General features: G+C 38.8%; 1 protein-coding gene across 5 annotated transcripts in view; it reads right to left on the bottom strand.

The window, feature by feature from the left end:
* Positions 1–20,410, bottom strand: part of TET1 (tet methylcytosine dioxygenase 1) — a 72,893-nt gene that overhangs the window by 22,388 nt on the left and 30,095 nt on the right. For all 5 annotated transcript variants that reach the window (XM_021397557.1, XM_021397556.1, XM_021397558.1 and 2 more), the window contains 6 exons: positions 19,274–19,364; positions 18,585–18,678; positions 7,894–8,102; positions 6,526–6,676; positions 3,158–3,247; positions 2,560–2,697 (listed from right to left, as the gene is read on the bottom strand). In XM_021397557.1, coding sequence (XP_021253232.1) covers positions 2,560–2,697; positions 3,158–3,247; positions 6,526–6,676; positions 7,894–8,102; positions 18,585–18,678; positions 19,274–19,364 — 773 coding nt within the window. The remainder of the gene's footprint in view (positions 1–2,559; positions 2,698–3,157; positions 3,248–6,525; positions 6,677–7,893; positions 8,103–18,584; positions 18,679–19,273; positions 19,365–20,410) is intronic.

The raw sequence follows: 20,410 nt of genomic DNA, 5'->3' as shown, positions 1-20,410 counted from the left end.
AAGGGAGCCTGAAAGGCCATCTGGTCCAACACCTCTGCAATAAGCAGGGACACCCACAGCTCCATCAGGAGCTCAGAGCCCCGTCCAGCCTGACCTTGGGTGTCTGCAGGGCTGGGGCACCCACCACCTCTCTGGGCAGCCTGTGCCAGTGCCTCTCCACTCTTACTGTAAAAAACTTCTTCCATATATTTAATTTAAATCTTTTAGTCTGAAACCCCTCTTTTAGTTTGAAACCATTTCCCCTTATCCTATCAACAGACCCTGCTAAAGAGTCTGTCCCCTTCTTTCCTATCCCGAGTAATACCCAATTACCTTGTATGCAAAACAACAAAATTATTTGTCTTAGGCCTCCATATGCATCACTGAAACTGTATAGCTAGATATACTAACAGATAACAGCCTATATACCCTATGAACCACAGTCGTAACTTCTCACTGTGGAGGCTGTATGTAGGCCATTAGGTAGCTCTGAACACCACCTTCTTGTCAAAATACCCCAACTTTGTTATGTAAACCCAGTGTTAATATCTGCAACCATTCCTATTTACATATAACCCTTTGTCTCAAGTATACTAAAATCGATAGATAACAAATCTAAACAGAGAGAGCAGGAAATGTACAACAGTTATTTGTATGAGCGAGCTACCTGATGAAGATCACAATTAAAGGCACAGTTCTCAGCAGTTAAACCAATTTTTTTAATGTTCTGCAAGATTTAGAAGTTTGGCAGGACTTGAAGAAAACGGGGATGAGTTCTGGCCTATATAATTAGATACCTTACAGAGGCCACAATTTTCCATGCCTCTTAGATGTGGAATTACTAGCAAGCACAGCAAGTACAATCCACAGAAGGAAAAATACCAATACCAACAAGCATAATCTGAAGCTGAAATAACATCAGATCATTACAGATAAATAAATACACATTCACAGAAATGGTACCTGATACGTTCCTAAAAAACAACCAACCAACCAAGCAACAACACAAACCACACCAGATCTAATCATCCCTCCAGGCATTTCTGGCCATACATTATAACTCTCCCAAGAGGATAACTGTTTTCTTTCTGGAATCCAATATGACTGAACGAGTAGCAAGCTCAGTTTCCATTTTGTCTTTATGCTAAGACACGATGTAGCACTTAAAATACTATTTTTAGGAATATCCAAATTACATTTCATTAAAAATTATGCCATGCACTTTGTCATGATAAGGAAGTCTCATTTTCAAATCCGGGATTTTTAAAAGGTCTGAATTCCTATGCTTCAGAAGCTCTGAAGCGTCTGTTCTTGCCACATGAGCTTATTCACAGCAGCTCACTAATACTTTGCAAAGTATGCTTTCAGCAGTTTCTTATGAAATATCTGCAGATAAGGGACATTCAGTGTTAGGAAAAAAATACTGGTCTATTCAGGCCTGGCATTCCTGGTGAATTCTGAGATCTGCCTCCATGCTTCAAAGTAACAGGCATTTACCCAGCACACAAGCAGACATTTAACATAAACAATCCTTCCAGTCAATTCATTGATTGTACATAAAAATGCTAACTGTTAAGTATATGCCTAAATGCAATGCTATCTTGAATCACAGCAACATCATAATTGAATCTCCATTTTCCTAACTGTTTCTAAAAGGGCAGAGATTTTAGATGTATTTCTTTTTTCTGTATGCGCACCCTTTGGTAGAGAAATTATTCTTGAGTGTCACCTCCACTGATGTACAAGAAGTTATCATGAAATGTTTTCAATATTCTAACTATTAAATCCACACAGTTACACAGACATGGTCGGTTTTATTTCATCTTGCTTCCTTTTGAGATTGTCCCTCTTCACATCTACGGTCTCAAGTTTCTAAAAGATCACTTAATTGAGTACTTCCCAACTAAATTTCTCACTAGCAAACCAGCTAGGTATTTGGTACGCATCAACATCAAACCGAAACAAAAATAACACAGCCTGTGAATTTTCCTTTCCTACTAAAGTAATCTGATTTAATGCCAAGGATTACAAGAGGCAGCTGACTCCAGGACCTACTCTGTGACATTGTACTTTTGTACTTTCTGACTCGTAACTACTAACCATGAGGTCCGGTAAGTACACAGTGCAAGTAAAAAGTGAATTTTAAATGTATTCAGGCTGATGGAAGTAAATTAATAATCAGTTTACTTGTTTAAGCACTTCTACAGATATCAGTAGAACTCCTTGGATAGGTCGTTATTTGCCTTTGAACATCAGCCTCTACTCTGAATAACTTATCTGTCCCATGGACAATCCTGTCCAAAAGGCTTGGGTGTCCTTCCTTAAAGAATTACAGTATTGTTTAAAGAAAGTTCACTCACATAGCTTTGCTTTATGAAAAAATGAAATTATGTCCTCTCTAGATTAATAATAAATAGATGCAAATAGTATGGGAATTTAAAAATGACAACACGCAATTCATTTTATAATGCTCTAAAAAACTTCATGCAAATGTACCCACTAAATCAAGCAACCTTTTAGAACACAGAGTAATCACAAGAGTAAACAGAACAAAAGAGAAAAAAAATCCTATGTACGTACCACAGTGCTTCCATTGTGCATGTTATGTGTGTCCTTATGAGCATGGGCACAAAAATCTATGCAAGCTGTGACACCAGAGAAAGGCCTACCGTCCTTGGATCCCAGCCGACAGTCTGGGCCCATGTGTTCGTTTTCCACCTGAAAATAAAATAAACTACAGGTACTTAGGACTGAAAGTGTGTGACTTAAAACCCCACGTGACACAAATGCACTTACAGCTGAATAAAAACAGCCACTAAGAATAATGAGAAAGCACGTATTTTCCCATGAAACATGCTATACTTATTACTGGTTGTCAACAAGATAATTGGCTCAGCCAGAATCAAAATATCTCTAAATAATAATTTTTTTTTTTACAGTATTATTGGTATGACTTTTACAAGGGTACAGGGTATAACTTAATCACTAGCTGAAATAGAAAAGATACATTATTCTAGAACTAACCACATGAAGTAACAGCTGCAGGTAAGCAGTGGGATTCATCACATCGGAGATCTGCCACTTCTACCCATGAGCACACTTTGGGGTTTCATCTTCTTTTCAAACAGCGCTGCCTGTTTAGAGGTACAGCTACACTGACTGAATGTCACAGACCTACCTGGTTCTGGAAAGCTTCAGGAGCAAGCTTTTTATAAACCGGAGCCACATCAGTAGCTAAAGTTTGCAAATTATGTTCAAGAAGTTCCTCCTGCAGGGAAAGACGATGCTTAGAGAGCTGCAATTTACTTTAGAAGAATTTAGAAGAATCCAGTTTAGAGATGTCTGACCCAAGTCAGCAAAGCTAATAATGTCCACCTCTATCTTATTTTATTAATCAGACTTCTATGCCTCAGCCTTTTGCCATTGGACATAAACAAGACTATTCTTGCATGACTAAAATACTCGAAGTGATAAAAGTAAGTCAACAAAATAGCAACAGAGGATGTGTGGTAGGGCAGAGAAATCCAATACGTGAGGAATTTATTTTCGCATCACTTCTTCCTTCTCATATACAGACAATCAAGGAAAGAGATACGTTCCACAGAAAACAGAGAAATACTGGAAATTAAACCACATTCCGTGTGGATACGGAAACTCATACCTTCTTAAAGTGTATTGCTTACGAGGCCTTCATCTGTGTTGAGAAAGTTCTGCTGATAGAATCCTGGGCTTTTACCTTCCTTGACATTTAATCTGTTACTCCCGAGAGCATTTAACAGTAATTTCAGCTCTTAAGGGGAGAGGTAGGTTTCTAACATTGCAACAGAACTCTGGGGAAGACTTGATGAGTATTTTGGAGGTGAAAAACTCATAGGATTTTATGGAAACATCTACTAGAAGTGAGAGTAATATTCAGCTCCTTGGGGGAAGCCCATGTAACGCACAGAATTAGCTACATGGCAGTGTCACATTTCAGCTCTTACTTAGAGAATCACAATTCCTAAATTCTTGCTTTTCTGGGAAAAACAACAGCCAGCTGTGAAAGAAAAGGTGGCAGGCCGAACCCACGGTGACATATTCCCTCTGCAAGGGCCAGGCTTTTGGAGACACCTGCAGCTTTACTTTTGCATGCTGTGTAGTGGTAAAATGTAGACTCATAGAATCCTTCAAGTTGGAAGGGACCTTTAAAGGTAATCTAATCTGTAACAGCTTACTGCAATAGCATATAGTTTATAACAGCTTACCTTTATTTTGTTTTACAAAAACCACTCATCGTCGTATGTTATATATTTTATATGCACAGGTGTTTACAAGTTTATTTTCACATTTTTCAATGTGATTCGCGTTACAAAATGATACTGTATTTTTAATTTGCGTTACAGCCAGTTTATTAACTGTTGATTGCTACCACATGTTCTTCTGAAGCACACTGAAGGTAATACATTCTTAACTATCTATCCTATCTACTGATCTTACCTAAGTAAATGACACCCTTAACCTCATCTCACTCCATCCAGTGTCTCAAATGATCAAATGATCCAAGTCTTTCTGGACATCGAACTAGCTTTTCAATTTGCTATACCTCCTAGCCTTACGTCATCTGCAAAACCACCAATATCCAGTTAGCTGGAAGAACTATCTGCTAAGAAAATTAATGACAAAACTAAATGAAGAGAAAAATTATTTACCGGTAATTTCAGTTCTTTGAGACATTGTGACAATTTGCACACACACTGCAGGTGCGCAGGCACCACTGTCACCCAGAGCTGAGGCTTTTGCATAGCAGTGCCTAAGAGTGCACGTGCTGCCCTCACAGGCAAACACCATGAGTCCTTATGTGCTCTGCAACCCTTGTGCTCTCTGCAGCAGAAGCTAAGGAGTTTTAAAACTTCAATGGAAAAAGGGGAAATGAGAGAATGCACTTTTAGATCACACATCTACAACATGTCCCATTACTGGTTAAAGTAACCTTCTCCTTCAGGCAACTGATAATATACTGTCGTAGAAAGTATTATCCTCCAAAAACCTGCCAGTTACCTGTCAAGTGAACAGGCAATGCAAAACAGCTCTCGTTGTCAGGGCACCATTTCTAGATGCCACTATGAATGCTGCTGCACCAAGTGTCTGAACGCAGCTCTGCAGCTCAAGGTGGCCACTTCACGGACACAGAAGAAGCAACGCCAGCTGGGCCTGCAGCCTTGTGAAGTGTGTTCTGATCAAAGAGAAATCTATCTGAGCTGTCTTTTAGACGATCTGCACACAGACTAAAATTTCATTAGACAGCATGTATGAAGATTACCGACTTTGTTGATCCCCCAGATAATGTTATTAAAAGCATTAGAAACCTACAGAGAAAACACAGGCACAGAATTCTCCGTGCACAACAATAAGCAGGGAGGGAACCTAAAACATAGAATAATGGAGAATGGAAAGGGACAAAGGAGAAGGGGAACAATAATACCCAATAAACACATCTTTCTGTAAAATGGAAGTTTATTAAAAAACTCCCTCAAGGCATTTGAGACAAGCAGAGATATTTTCAGCTTGTACTGTCTTAAGTCAGGTATTCACCAAGAACAAGGAGAGATGTGTGGTGCGTGCTCTAATCTGCTTAGGCAGAAGCCCCAGCAGCACTCTTGACTAATGAAGTTTGTGAATACTCATGATGTGAGCAGACAGCACAACTCAAAGGAGAACGAGGGGTTTGCATTCATGCACATAAGCATAGAAGATGCTTAATCAATTCTTCCATGTAAAAAAAAATACAGAATTTGCAAGGAATATTTAGCTCCACTGACATCTCTCTTCCAAGAAACACCATATGTCTTCACACGTGTACACTACACATTATAAACAGCAAAATACTTCTTCTACTGCCTGGCCTTCAACCAGCAAGGTCTTCTCTGTATCTGGCAGCAGTAGAGTTCAGGAGCTGATAAAGAAGTTCTCCCAGGAGGAGAAGTAGGTAACAGACTGCTATGTACTATGTGCCTCTTCAGACATGTCAGATGTACTAAGACCTAATTCTTTTATCTGGGAGGTGCCCAGGGAAATGAGGTTAAATACATCTACAGTCAGAAAAAGAGATGCCCTTTGAGATACCCTGAAGAATCGTCCTGCTGTATGTCCATCAGGCAGTGGTTATCTATTTACATCACCTTTATTCCTTCATCATGAGACAGGCAATTCTTTTAAGAGGTACATTATTTTGCATTGTGTCCATTGTCATGTCTTCTGTGCTGAGCTTTATGTCATTGCTAATGCTAGTAAGCTGCAGTTAGAGGATCACTTGGATGCATCATATTTTACTGTAAATCTCAAGAGTGTTTCAGGAACACGTTGTCCAAGAAAAAGCAGTTTATTCTGGATGTCAGACAGAGGACCAGGTTGCTACAGTTCCAAAACATTCAATCGGATTCCTGTGCGATAAACTATGCATACATCCATGAGAGAGCAGTGGTATCTGTGGACTCCATTTTTAGTTCTTAAAATCATCTGAATAAATATTTGGAGGCAAACAAAACAAAACAATGAAATAAATCTTACTTGTTTAGGGTCATCAGTGAGAAGCCTGAATTTCCTGGGGTTTTTGCTTCTGGCGAATTTACATCCATTGAAATACATACTCCATGAACAGCCAAATGAGAATGATGCTCCACACGTTTCTGGGTCAAGTCCTTGACATGCACATGTACGGCTGTGAAAGGAAATAAAGAGAAGTCAGCTGACAATGCAGCTTGTCTTTTTCTTAATGGTCAATGCTATTTGTTAGTTCTTTTTTAAATATATAGCAAAACAATGCAGGAATTTATAAAACATCGTTTAACTACGTATTTTCCATTAATGAAACATCTGTGTGCAGAGGACTTTTTTCCCCTTACAGAGAGTTCCAACTCTCAGAAGCCCCACAAGTTCCACTCTTGGGAAATACATAATATTGAGTGATAGTTTCATAAACATACTCTCATGCTTCTTTGATTTTGACTTCTCAAAGCACAAGAAGTACAAGAAAATACCACTCCTATTGAAGGTTACCCATAAACACAGTAAATACGTTATAAGTGGCAACACCATTATCTCCAAATTGATCCACCTTTTAAAATGGAACAACTCTACTTACCCTGGCCATTGAAGAACACAAGCATTAGACTCAGGTCACTGCACAGCTATTAGAGATTGGTTAAATGTAGGCTACCAAAAAAAAAATCAGCATAAAAGCACCTCTACTCCAGAACCTGGGTTGCAACATTATCTTGTCAATTAAACCAAATTCCTCTCTTAAAAAGGCACAGGGAGAAACCTCATTTTGAGCATTCTGTCTCTTTTAATTTTACACCTATGTAGAATTACAGCAACGTTAGCTGAGGAATATGAGGCAGCTGACAGTTACTGTCACTACTGCTTCTCTCACTTATTTATTATAACTGAAAACAAAGTGCATTTGCAGTTATCCTGGCCAGACTCCACATGCGGGGCAGATGTGCACTGCCTGCAGGGAGACAGTCCTCAAAGATCTCTGAAAGCTCTGATGCAGCACGCTCACGCACAGGAGGAAGGGCAGCATGCTCTCCTCTCACAACCGGCCAGCCTGGCTCGTAGGTGCGGTGGAAGTCAGGCATCACCTTCTTAGCAGCCGCTTACCATGGCTGCGTGTGTAACGCACGTGCAAAGTAAGGAGGGATGTCCATTGCCACCCCTTTCCCTGGGCTTCCATTGTACAAGTAGCCCTGAGAGCCTGGTCTCTAGAAAAGGCCAGGAACTAAGTTTTATACTAAAATGACACCTAGTGGTTTGTAATTTTAGATAAGCTTTTCTGTACTTATTAGTCGCGCTACTATTGAATTTCCATGCTATTTAATTCAGAACAGCACTTGAAGGGCAACACAACAATCAGTTACAATTTAAGTAGCTTACTCTTCATTCAGCGCGCATCTGCGGCTCGTGGGACAGCCGTATTTTCGGAGGCTCTGCGTCAGCTCTTTGTACAGCGTATCAGCCAGGAGATGAGGGATCCCTTCCCATGCCAGTATGAGAATCACTATGACGGCAGTCTGACAGTGGTGTCCCGCACGCTGACGTACCAAGCATAGCAACTTCTCCTCATCACTACTTCTTCGTATCACCTGAAAGAATCGTTTTGTTTATTCTAAGATAGAACTAGGAAACACAAAAGGCCTGGAAGAGAAAATAAAACTGTTGTCTCAAGAGTGTCTGTCAGCAAGTAGGGCCAGGAAAGCATCACACACTGGTCTCTGAGCGTAGAACGTGACTTTGTGTTGCCTTCCTATCTGTAAAAGAAATAGCAGAGTATTTTACAGGAGGAGTATCTTAGATGTTCTACCAAACAATAATGGATTGTGGGTTAAGAAGAAAATATCTACTAGAAGTAAATAACAATGCTGAAGTGACAAATCCACCAAAAACTTAATATTTACCTTGGAAATAATACTGAATATGTATTATCAAAACCCAGAAAGCAGATACAGAAGCTGCACCCCAAAAGCAAGCATACGCTCACATTAAGATGATTACTACAGTTACATATCAGTATATTGAACCATCCCCATCTTGCAAAATAACGTTAGAAGAAAGCAATGAAAAAAAAACTGTTTAAAGGAGTCAAGGAGATTCGTCATAACATTAAGGTACTTAGGGGAGTGCTGAAATATTTTAGTGACCTGTGTCATGTACAAAGAACACTTTGTCAATTTTATCTATATAATACTTAAAAGACTAACATCATACAGAACACTACTACAATGGCATTTAATATACCACTGAACTAAAAAAAAATTATATACCACATATTTAGGTTTTATCATAGCTTGACACAAATTTGTGTTGTAAGAAGACCAAAAAGATGCATTAAATCCGGGTAATACTAGAACATAATCTTTGAAATACATTGTCTTCAGACATGTTTAACCCATCAGAGACTCTATGAGGCCTCCAACAAAAAGGGGTCAAGTTCTCAGCGTTACACTTCAAAGTTCAAAGCTTCATAGCAAAGGCAGTATGCCTAGGAGCTAAATCTTCCACCCCTGCTCTATCATCTCTAGGATGGGGATGAGTAGCTTTCTCTTCCTGAGAAGAGATGCACCTATGCAGCTGGGGAGCCCTTACAATTGCAGATACTCTTCCAGCTCTGTAGCAGTACACTTGCTCAGAACACGCAGTTGGCCACTCTGGCTTTACCACCCACCACCCCCTATCAGTAGAAGCCCCATATGCATACATAGGGGAACCATTAGGTCACAGCCTGAACTGATGATGGAGCACCTGGTGAAGGAGTATGGCTGACCCAGGAAACACAGGTGCAAACAATTTACATGTGCTTCCCATGAGACCAGAAGGGGTGAACCCAGAGCCTCCACTGAGCTCATTCAAGAGCTAGCCTCTGAAGGGAGGACATCTGGATGAAGACTGCTTCCTTAGAAGGTGTGTTCCCCAACCAGAGTTCTTTGCCACCAGCTGGGTGAGTCAACTTTTTTCCTGTATAAGATTCTTGTTATTCCCAACAATACTTTGCCTGGTAGCATGAAGAACTTGTCAGAAGCAGTCTCACTGCTTCATAGGACAAACTGTGTTAGTAATGATGGACTATAAAACCAGAAAGGCAACAATTTCACCTATTCTTTAGATATCTCCAGATGTCTGGGTTTCCAAGCAGATTCTCTATCAGACTGATGTCAAAGCTTCTTTGTTGCCAGACACGTGGCTAGTGGTCATTCATGTGACCCCTAGTCTGATCAACTGTGAATATCTAAACTATTTAAACTAATTAAAAGTGGGGATCGAAATACCCTTGAAGTTAATCTGCAAATGAAAGGATTTTCAACAGACCAAAAGTTTCAGACAATGCGTTCTTGCTTTGCAGGAAGACGCGAGATGCAAGTTAGTTTGTGTCAAGGGAGAAAAAATTGCTCTTTTCAAGTTGATTACACAGTCTCACAATCAGCCTTAAACTAAATGGAAAAAGTAAATGCATCTGAGTTACCATTCCTCTAGAGGAATCTTGGTTGTGACTGAACAACTGGTACAGTATTTTCTGTAAAGAAAGAAAAATAATGCAGCTCATTTACATTTGAGTGAGGCTTACAGAAAACCTATTACGGCTGATCCATAATACAGGTTATTCACATTAGTGTGAGTTGTACATTCCTGAGGCAGCATAGTTCCTTCCAGTGAGAAACAGAGGAATTTAATTTTGTTACTCAGCATGAAAGGTGATGCTTTTTCTTTCCTTTCTTGGTTTCTTAGACTTTGTAACTTCAATGAAGAAATCCAGTATCTCTTAGTTTCTCAACACAACATCAGGGTACCCACTGTGAGCTCTCGCATAGTTCTCAACTGGGTCCAGAAAAAGTGACAAATGGACAGGGAGGCAATTTATAATCTGCTTCAAACCCGTATCACACCTCCTTGCTGTAAAACACAGCTGGAATCTGCTTTCTTATGCATGAAGAGATAATGCAATGCTCTTATTGAATGCACAAACATTCTGCAATCCATTGTCTTTCTTGCCACAAAGGTGACTAAAGGATATCTAAGTTATCTGGATTTTATTTCTGTGGCCCTTAAGAGGTTACTGCTGTAGTTGGAGCACTCCTGTTCTTCAGTAACTGGATATAAGGCACGTTCCTCACCTGCTGGTCTTAGAAGAGCACAACCTGCACTGAAGCAATTGTAGTTCCCCAGGGCTTGCAGCCAGCGATGCAGCTGGAGAAACACCATGTAATTCCTGACAACAGTTTTTCTGATGGAGAAAATTCCTACTGCACTCCTTGACTTGGTGACTTTTCATTTACATTAACACTGACGTATGCAGAATTATTTCCAACTTATTTGTTTTCCAGTACTTGCTGATACCCAATACATTTCTGAACTAAGTGGTAAAACATTAAGCTAAATTGTCTGTATTTGTTTTTCTTAGTAAACCTGTGATTATCTGAAAAATATGAGTACAAACTGGGCACTGCTTATCAAGACTTTGCTTGATAAGCTAACAGGACAGATCTCTTGCTGCTTCTTTAAGTAACGGATCTAGTAAAGTTTTACTGACACATGATCTCTTGAATTACTCTTCTTAACTTTAGATGTCTCCAAGGTATTTCTCTATTTCTGTCCCTGTTTCTGTAGCTTGAAGTGACTGGGGGTGGTTCCAAGATCTCTTAACCCTTAAACATCCCCAGTCCAGGCAGTGTTTTAACCAATTGTTCCCCACCAATGCTTCATGGAAAACATCACATACCTCTTAAATTCATGCAACATCATCTTAAAGTCACCAAGAGAGCAACATGCAAAGACTCAGCCTACACTTCATCTGAAGTTGTGGGTTTTTTTTTTTTTTTTAAGCATGTTGATATAGTGGTCCTCTTCAGTAAGGCGAATGGAATTAGTGTGCTGTTACAGCCACAGAATACAAGGCTAACAATTGATGAATCAATTCTTTGTCCAATAATTTAAAACGTATATGCTATTGGAAGTCAGTTGGTAAGCAACATTCCCAGTGCACTTTGGGCTTCCTTATGAAGCACTCAGGCTGAACACTGAATTAAATATGCAGCAGAACAATCAGAATGTTTCTTAGATTGCAAACAACGCACAAATCAGCTGGTAAGTCTTAGCTCCAATAGCTGCAGACACTGTCCGTGACTTCTGCAGTGTAACTTTAAAAAAAAAAATGCTCAAGTAAGTAATTAAATACTTCAGTTTGGTTAACTTTGGTCTGTAATGCTCCTAGGAGGAATGAGAAAATAACTGCTCATTAAGCAGTAGAATTCAAAACAGAGCTGTATAAAACGGCAAACTAAAAACTTACTCCACACCAAAATCCCCATGGTTTCTTGGTGTCTCACATAGACAAATTACAATCAGAAAACCCAGACTTGTATGTAATTCCTTACAAACTTCATAACACTTAAGTAACGTGATCACTTTTCGCAGCTATCCAGGCCCAGAAGATCCCTGAACTTGCTTTAGCAAGTAGTAACTGTCACCAGTACTAGGTATCCACCAGAAGATTTACAACAAATACTTCGTTTCAGCTGCAACAGAGACACCTGACAAACTCCTCCCAGCACCTGACTGATACCTGTCAGCCCTGCTCTGCACACTCTTCAACTGGGCATGAAACTACACGCAAACTGCTCCCTTGACTGTCCGCTAACATCACAGCATCTAAGACAAGATGTCCTTTTATTCTCAGAATATCTAAGAGAGATTAAAATGCAAACAAATTCATCTTTGCTAATTTCTCTCTTTTCAAGATTACCAGTAGACTACATCAACTAAGTTAAAACAGAACTGTTACCATCAATACTGTGAAGTTATTTCATTTTACAGGAATACCACCATCGTGTTTTAAAAGAATTACCATCAAATCACTTAAAAAATTTCTACTAGAAGCAATACTGGACACAAAAACACAAACAGGAATATAGATATATTTTCTTCAACCAATGCTGCAGAAATGAGACCAAAATTCAAGTTTCACCTCCCAGTGCTGTTACAACTCTTAGTCTCTCAAAGCTCCCTTCCTGTTACATCACTGATAAACTTTGTGATACGGATGACAAATGAGAACCCATGCTCCATTTGTTCAGATATCACCATTTGTTTTAATGTAGTGATAACAGCAACTTGAATGTTGAGTCTTTCGTAATACGAGGGTTGCTCCAAAAGTCATGCCTCCTATTTTATGATGTCGGCCTAGGATCTCAGAGGTGGAGCAGGTATGGCAGTGGAGGTGGAAGCCTCCCACCAATACCCTGTTACATTTATTGCTGTGTGACTGATGGCAACAGAGGGGCAGTCTGACACAATGGCATCTGACATGGAAGTGTGCACGAAGGTGTGTCACTGAATTTCTCCAAGTGGAAAAAGTGGCACCCAGTGACATTCATCAATGCTTGCTAAACGTTTATGGATACCAAACAGCAGATGGGAGCACAGTGTGTGGGATGGATGGTGCATTTCAGCAGTGGCAACAAGGAGTCACCTCCACTCGTGCACATTTTCCACAAGCACGGCGCGCAGGCTCTTTTTCATCATGCATAGCTAATGGCTGTGACTAAACTGAAAAATACCATTTAGTATGAGAGAATTTGCTTTATCAAACAGTGCTATTGTGCTTTTTTTTTATCTGCTGTAGTTTCCATGGAAATAAAGGGAAGACATTCCTTTCAGAGCAAACTTTTGTTTACTTAATTTGTTTACCTTAACATAGCTTTTCTGTTTATGTTTATTCTAACTGTTGAATAGTCTTTCCAAATACAAGACATTTTAAGATGCTTCAGTTTACTTCAGAAACCGTGTAAAAATGTATAATCATTTTGATCTCAAAGTGCTGCACCGCTTAAAGAACAGCTTGACTTTGGTTATTACAAATACGTTTCATCCAAAATAAACTCTAATTCTGTGTTTAGCAGATAAGTCTTCATGCATGCAGTACCTCCATAGCTGTAGTACCCATTGCACAAGCTACCTTGGCAAGAAAGCGCTGCTCTAATACAAGTGTCCAAAAACACAACTAAAATCACCACCAGCCACTCTCAAAAATGTTTTCCTACCAGACTTCTCAAATGGGGATCACCATCTGATCATAAAGACAGTTTAACATATGAAATAAAACCTTGAAATAATAAAACCTGCTTAGAGGTGCTGGACTCCACATAAAGCAGTCCTCTGATAGCGTTGATTAGTAATGGTCACCTACCCCAGAGCGCGGTATCTAGCTCGTTTATCACTTCATTTTCTTTAATAAATTACACACCCCTTCTAACCCTAACTTGTATGTAAGACAGCCTAGAAGCTCAAATCACTTCTCAGTTTTCTTACTTTTTCTATTCCCAATCTCTTTCTCAACTGAACCCAAGCTAGCAAACCGAAAAAACAAACAAACAAACCCTCTTCTCTGCAGAGAATCAATTGTTAACAAAAGCTCATTCAGCACTCTACAAAGTGTAGTTTCTGGTATTTAGATACAAATTCCTACCAGGTCAATGATCTGTAAAGGCTTGGTTCTAACAGTGCATTATCTAAGCATTACTTTTTGAAAATCTGATCAATTTCAGTGGCTAATATTAAGTCCAGGTCCTTAAAAGAAGGCTGCCACTTCAAATATATCTACATTGTAAAAGTATTTGCAACTCCTTCTTTTTAATCTGCTGCCTTTCCTTTTTTTTTTTTTAATATATATATCCTACCAATCTATGACCACCACTATAAAAAAGACCATGAAGTTCTGTTAAGTTATAAGCAGAAAGCCCAAATAGGGAACCAGAACAAAACAAAAGAGGTTGAGAAAGGCATAAAAACCCCACAGTAGCACATTTCTCAAACAAATTACAGCCACCAGCAGGCTAACAGAATCTGAGGGGTCAACAGATCATCCAGGTGTAAAACAAAACAAAACCAAAAAACCAAAACACTCAGAGAAGATAAGTCCAGAGATGCAAAAACCACTTCTGTTGTGTTCACAAAAAGTCATTTGGGAGGACTCTCACTTCAGAGAAAAAACCCTTAGCTGCGCCCCTTACGAAGTTAAAAGCCCCCAAAGAAGTGGTTGTAGGACAGCAGTGACAAAAGAAAAAGATCACTCATTTCCCAAAACACAGTTACCATTTGCCAAGGTCAGATGACAGCCACTTCAGAAACTTGAGGATGAAACAACTGAATTTTCAAATCCAGTATGCATAGTCTTGGTTTCTAATACATCAGTACCAGGAGGCTTGAAGAGCACTAAGAGGACAGCAGTTTGGGAAACGATCCTAGCAGGAAAAGCCCAGTTCAATGATAACATTAGCCCCGTTGTCCGTGTGGAGCATACCTGGAGCTCTGTGCCACAAACCAATGATCACACAGATAAGTATGATGCACAGGGAGAAGCCAAATGTTTGTGAAACACTTGGCCATACTGCATGGCTTTCTAGATTCTCAGAAGCCACTCAGTAAGGTCCCTTAGTAAAGGCTCTTAAAAAAAAAAAACGCAAATATTAATATGTCTTGGGACAAAGGAAAAGACTGTATGTGAATAACTGCTGAAAAGACAAGAAACAAAGGCTGGTATGTGTCTGATGGGAGCTCTGCAGAACCGCTTTCAAGTCTGTATTCTCCACCATGTTTGTTAAGAGCAAATAAAAGCATGACAACAGTTGATGAGTAATTCAGAGTAGAGAAGACAAACACAATCTGCAAACAAATGAAGGATGAATTTATACTGCTGAGTAGGCAGTAAGAATGGCTGATAAAATTCACTGTAGCATGCACTCTTAATGCACATGGTTAGCCATTACCATGCAGAAATGAGAATTTGGCATAACGATAGAAATCGCTGCTATTCTGCAACGGAGAGAAAAGCAAAAGCAACTGCTAGGAATTGCTGGGAACAGAGCACAAGGCTGAAAACATTGCTACACCACCACCGTAATTCCAAGCACAAGAGAACAAAAAAGGAAAGGAGAAATAAAGGCAATAACATTTATGAAAGGCAATATCAAGCCACTGCCTTCAGCTTAGGGAACCTCAGAGGAATGAATTGCTGGAAAATAAGTGAGTCTTCTGGGAGTCGGCTGCCCTGCTCTTCAACCATCAGTCAGTGCTGGAGACAGGCTATCGGCAAGAAGGACCTCCCACCCAACCTGGCTGCTCTTAACAGTGCTCATCTCCTGTCTTTATTCCAACTTCGAGCCTTAGAAATTACATTGCGACACCGAATGAAGACAACAGAAAGCTGATCCAGGCCAACGTCCACTGCAACTAGTAGAAGGAACCTGAAGGAAAAAGGTTTAACCCCGAAACATTAAGATATGAAGCTGTCCTCTGAGGTCACTGACATCATCTTTGATTTCAGCGCAGCAGGATCATACCTAGAGTGAGCTACTGATGAACATCGTACCGATAAAAGATTTATAAACCATTTCACTTAAATGAATTGAGGTAATCTTTATTTCCCATCAGATGTACTGAAAGCAGAAGAAAAAGAGAGACCACATCCATTATCAAACAAAGTACTGATAAACAATGGGAATGATATGAATCACTCATCACTGGCTGGTGATGGGGGAGGCACTGTAATGTGATTATACGAAAGGTCTAACCGAGAAAGACAGCTTGGCAATTCCATTATTTCAAAGCTTTTTTTCCTTTAACTTAGTATGCAGAAATAGGATAAACTTGCACAAAATAAAAAAGCAAAAGAAACGAAGAAAAAAGCAACCCCCAGCACATGTCACAGAATGATTGTTATTTTCTAATCATACAGCTATCACCTACATAGATATTGCAAGTTTATTGTACCCTAAAAACTAAGGAAGGAAAAGCCAGCCCATTTTGGAAAAAAGGAGCCTGTCTCATTCAGTGTTTAATATATTACATATATGTATGGAGCCACTAAAGTGAAAACAATTTAGGAGGAAATGAGTATTATGAAATACAGTCATGAACAGAAGAATATATATATATTCTTACATATAACATATATACGTATGTTCATGTATACATATATTATAGAATATATATAAGTATATGTTATAAAATATACAACAGATAAGAATATATATAATATGTATATGTATAATATAGGTATATTATATATTCCTATATATAATATGTATATTCATATATACTATATTATATACATATAATATACCTATATTGTACACATACACGTATATATACATAATATATATGGAATATATATGTTATATAATATATATAAAATATATGCATATCTTATAAAGCCTCCTTTGCTTCTAAGATATTTCTAATGAACTGATAAATGACAAAATTAACTCACAGAAAAAGGGAAAATTAATGGGGGAAAAAAGCTAAATACGATCATTACATTAATTTTTTCCTCTTCACATTTGCTTCAGCAGAGCTCCATCGCAGTGCTCTTGCCAACAAGTCCTTCAAGAGCCTTAGGGGCAACAGCTTGTCCATCTGCAAAGCAGAAACTAGTCTGTCCCAAAGAATACTGTAAATGAGCAAGTGAATGTCTCTGTGCAGCTGGCAGAACCTTGTGACTGCAATGATTTGAGAGCAGAGCAAACCTTTTCCTTATGCTTTCAAACATATTTCAGAATTACACTTCTTTGGTCATAGCCAAAACAGAAATATGCTCCATTTTAAGGATTAAAATTAGCATTGCCAATCAAAAGTCAGCTCAAACATTAAGAATATCAACTAAAAAAAAGAAAAATGTGGATTATAAGCAGGATAAAACACAGAGAAGGTTTTTATGATTTCCTTCCTTCTCTTGTATTGCGCAGTCACACACTAACAGCAGACTTGGAAAGACACAAGAAGTCTGCTGCATAAAAGACGTTTGGAATTTAGTTCAATTAACATTCAAGCTTACTCTCACAAATGCTTGACATGTAAAAATTTAACTGAACTGCACCATAATCTTTAAGCAGCCTTTTATATATGTATCGAGTGCTTTCTGGCTGTCATACTGTACACACATGTTGGACACCTACACCCATGCAGATGCACAATAGAATCCACCATCTCTGTTTTACATAAAAGGCAGTATGTTGATACTGGCAACAGAAAAATGAAGTTTCAGAATTAGTTTTAAATCTATTCTTCCTTTCAAAGGCTCACAACTATTTTTTAAGGTAAGACTGTTAATTTCCAGCCTCGGTTAAAATTGAGGGTTTTTTGCTTAGTTGAAGTGCTAAAAACAAAAACAAGCAAACAAAAACCAGTCCATTCTTTTTGGGTCAGTTGTTTCTGAAATTTGACCATCTTTTTTTTTTTTTTTTTTTCCTCTTGGATGCCTATTTGTTATTAAATATCATCTGGAGCGACATACACATAGCAGATTCCTATCTGAACATTAGTTTATGCACGGAGTATGAAAAACACATTTTAACTGTTCCAAACATATAAGCAGTAAATATACATGCAGTACCATTCACATAAGATAAATAATACTCTTATTTTTGTTACGTAATCAAATTGTTTTTATTTCCAAAACTCAGTGCACAAGATTTCCAGTCTACTTTTTACCTCCCTCGGTGGTTTCAGCAAAGATTAAGGACAATCACTTCTTTCCAAGCTCCTCCCTGGAGCTTGTCTGTTAACTCATTTCCTGGCTCTTATGAAGCAATGTGAGACAAGACCTTGGTGAAAACTATCACCGTAACATTTACGCTTCCAAATAGTGAGTTCAGTCCCTCAAAGCGAGTAGCAAACTCCACGGTATATGAGACAGCTCATACAAGTGAGAAGAGTGTTTTAAAAAGTTACTGTATAGTTTTCCAGCTCTCCCTTCTTTTCTTTCATACTTCCCAATAGCTTACTTCACTAGACACTCCAGCTTCCAGACACTGCAAGTGATCTTATCCTAGATTTGCTCATCTCTGCCAGCTCTATTAAGCACCTCTCTTTCAAACGCATTCTAACCAAAGCGCAGCACCACAGATTAAAAAGCGATATCCTTAGCTTCATCATTCAGTTAGAATTGTAAGTCAATTACATGAAGAAGCAGCAGACATTCATTAAAGATCAGATTATATTTAAGCTCAAAGACTACAAATCATTAGAAACTTAAAAGCTACACAAAACAATTTTACTACTGTAACATAAAAACTTACCCACTTGGCAATCGGACACCCCTGAGAGCTTTTTCCTTCCTTTCCTGTATAAACGACTACCTCTATTCTCACAGCGCTTCCTTTTGCTCCATACCTGCATTAAGAAAGTTCAGGAGTGAAACTGAAAGTGCATTTTAAAACAGTAAACACGTTCAAACAAGAACAACGCTTTTACTTTATTGAGAACAGAAGAGAAAAAAAAATATTTAGAACAACAAAAAAGTACTTTTAAATTCACAGTCCTATTTGCAAAAGCAATTTTGAAGTATCTACGCCAGTAACAAGCTTCTGTCACTAAGGGAACATTTATTTGGAAAGGAAATGTTATCTGCTTGAAAATAAAATCCTAGAGCACTTAGTCACTTTCTGTCCATTTTGTGACAGGTTGTTTGCATGCAGGACACCAGAAAGCCGACTCCTGCCAGCGGCTCATCTCTGTCATCCCTATGGACTTCAACAGCACCTAAGAGCACACTGGTTAAAATTGCTGGAGCTCAGACAAGATGCATGAATTTGGAATTGGAATGCAAGAGCTTCCCTCAAGCACATCAGAACGGGAAAATGCTTTACAAATGAGTACAGCAAAAATTTAGAAAAACAAAGCCAAATTGTGCTCATTTTCTCACAGCTCCTCTTTCCTGTTTACACAGTCAAAAATACCGTTAGCAGTAAAAAGCGCATCTTCTCACCTGTTCTCCATTATTTCTCTCACAGCAGCAACACTTGGTCCTGTCCCGAGGTGTGTGTAATACGGGCCTTCATCTTTCTCAATAATTTGCTCTGTAAGCAGGTTGAGAAAATTAAGTCGACGCATCCATATTTTATTTACATCACTACAAGTCAGCTTAGAAATGGTTTACAGAAACTTCTTCCAAATAAAATACACAAAATCTGCCCCTGAAATGCAATGAATAAGTGGTATGACTGATTTTTCCTCCTCAGAGACATCAAAATTATATTATTTTATGCTCGCTTTCTCCTATTAGTCTCCTAGCAGATTTTCTTTCTTGATGCTACAAAGAGATTCTATTTATAGTAGTACCTTGCATTCTTTGCGATTTTCATTGCAGGACCTGACACATATTGACTAAGTAAGCTTCCCAGTGCTCTTGTGAGTAAGCAAACATCAATTCATTTTAGATAATGGAGAATCGAGGCCAAAAAACATCAGCTGACAGTCCTATACATACTACAGAACAACAAACTTAATCTAGGTCTCTTAACTAGCAGCTTGTTGATTCAGAACGTTATAGCAAAGATGAAAAAATCTTCCCGTGTACAACATTGAATTGTTTTTTTTCCTCCCCATCTGTGTGCTTTGATAGTTTGAAAACACAGCATGTCCAACAGCATCATCAAGTTGTACTGCAAAATTCTCAGTACTGAGTTCAATCCGACACCTCATGCTACAACACAAACTGTTCCATATCTGGATTTATTACCTAATCTCCACCTCCTCTCTTATCTCTGAGATGAGACGTCTAGAAGCCTTAGGTAGGAATCTTCACAGAAACTCCCATCACCCCCAGGGCTAACTGTAACAGTAACACAACTGCCCTCAACTATTCCCTGCTGCTTATTCAATAGGCATTTAGGCAACAATGAAAAGGTATTGAGAAATTTTTTTGTCCAGATCGTCTCACGTAGAAACTAGTTCAAGACCATAGAAATCATGATCTGATTTACTCAGATGAAGTTATACAGCATATGAGTCAATAATGAGAAAACAAACGGAAAAGCCTCTTTTCCTCAATTTGAGTTTGAACAATGGAGAACTTAAACAGGTCAGATGCAAGGCCAAAAATACTGAATTCTGCTGTGATTTG

The sequence above is a fragment of the Numida meleagris genome, chromosome 5, assembly GCF_002078875.1.
Source record: "Numida meleagris isolate 19003 breed g44 Domestic line chromosome 5, NumMel1.0, whole genome shotgun sequence".
Classification (NCBI taxonomy): domain Eukaryota; kingdom Metazoa; phylum Chordata; class Aves; order Galliformes; family Numididae; genus Numida; species Numida meleagris.
The sequence above is the reverse complement of the archived record's forward strand: the minus strand, read 5'-3'. Positions and strand labels throughout refer to the sequence as shown.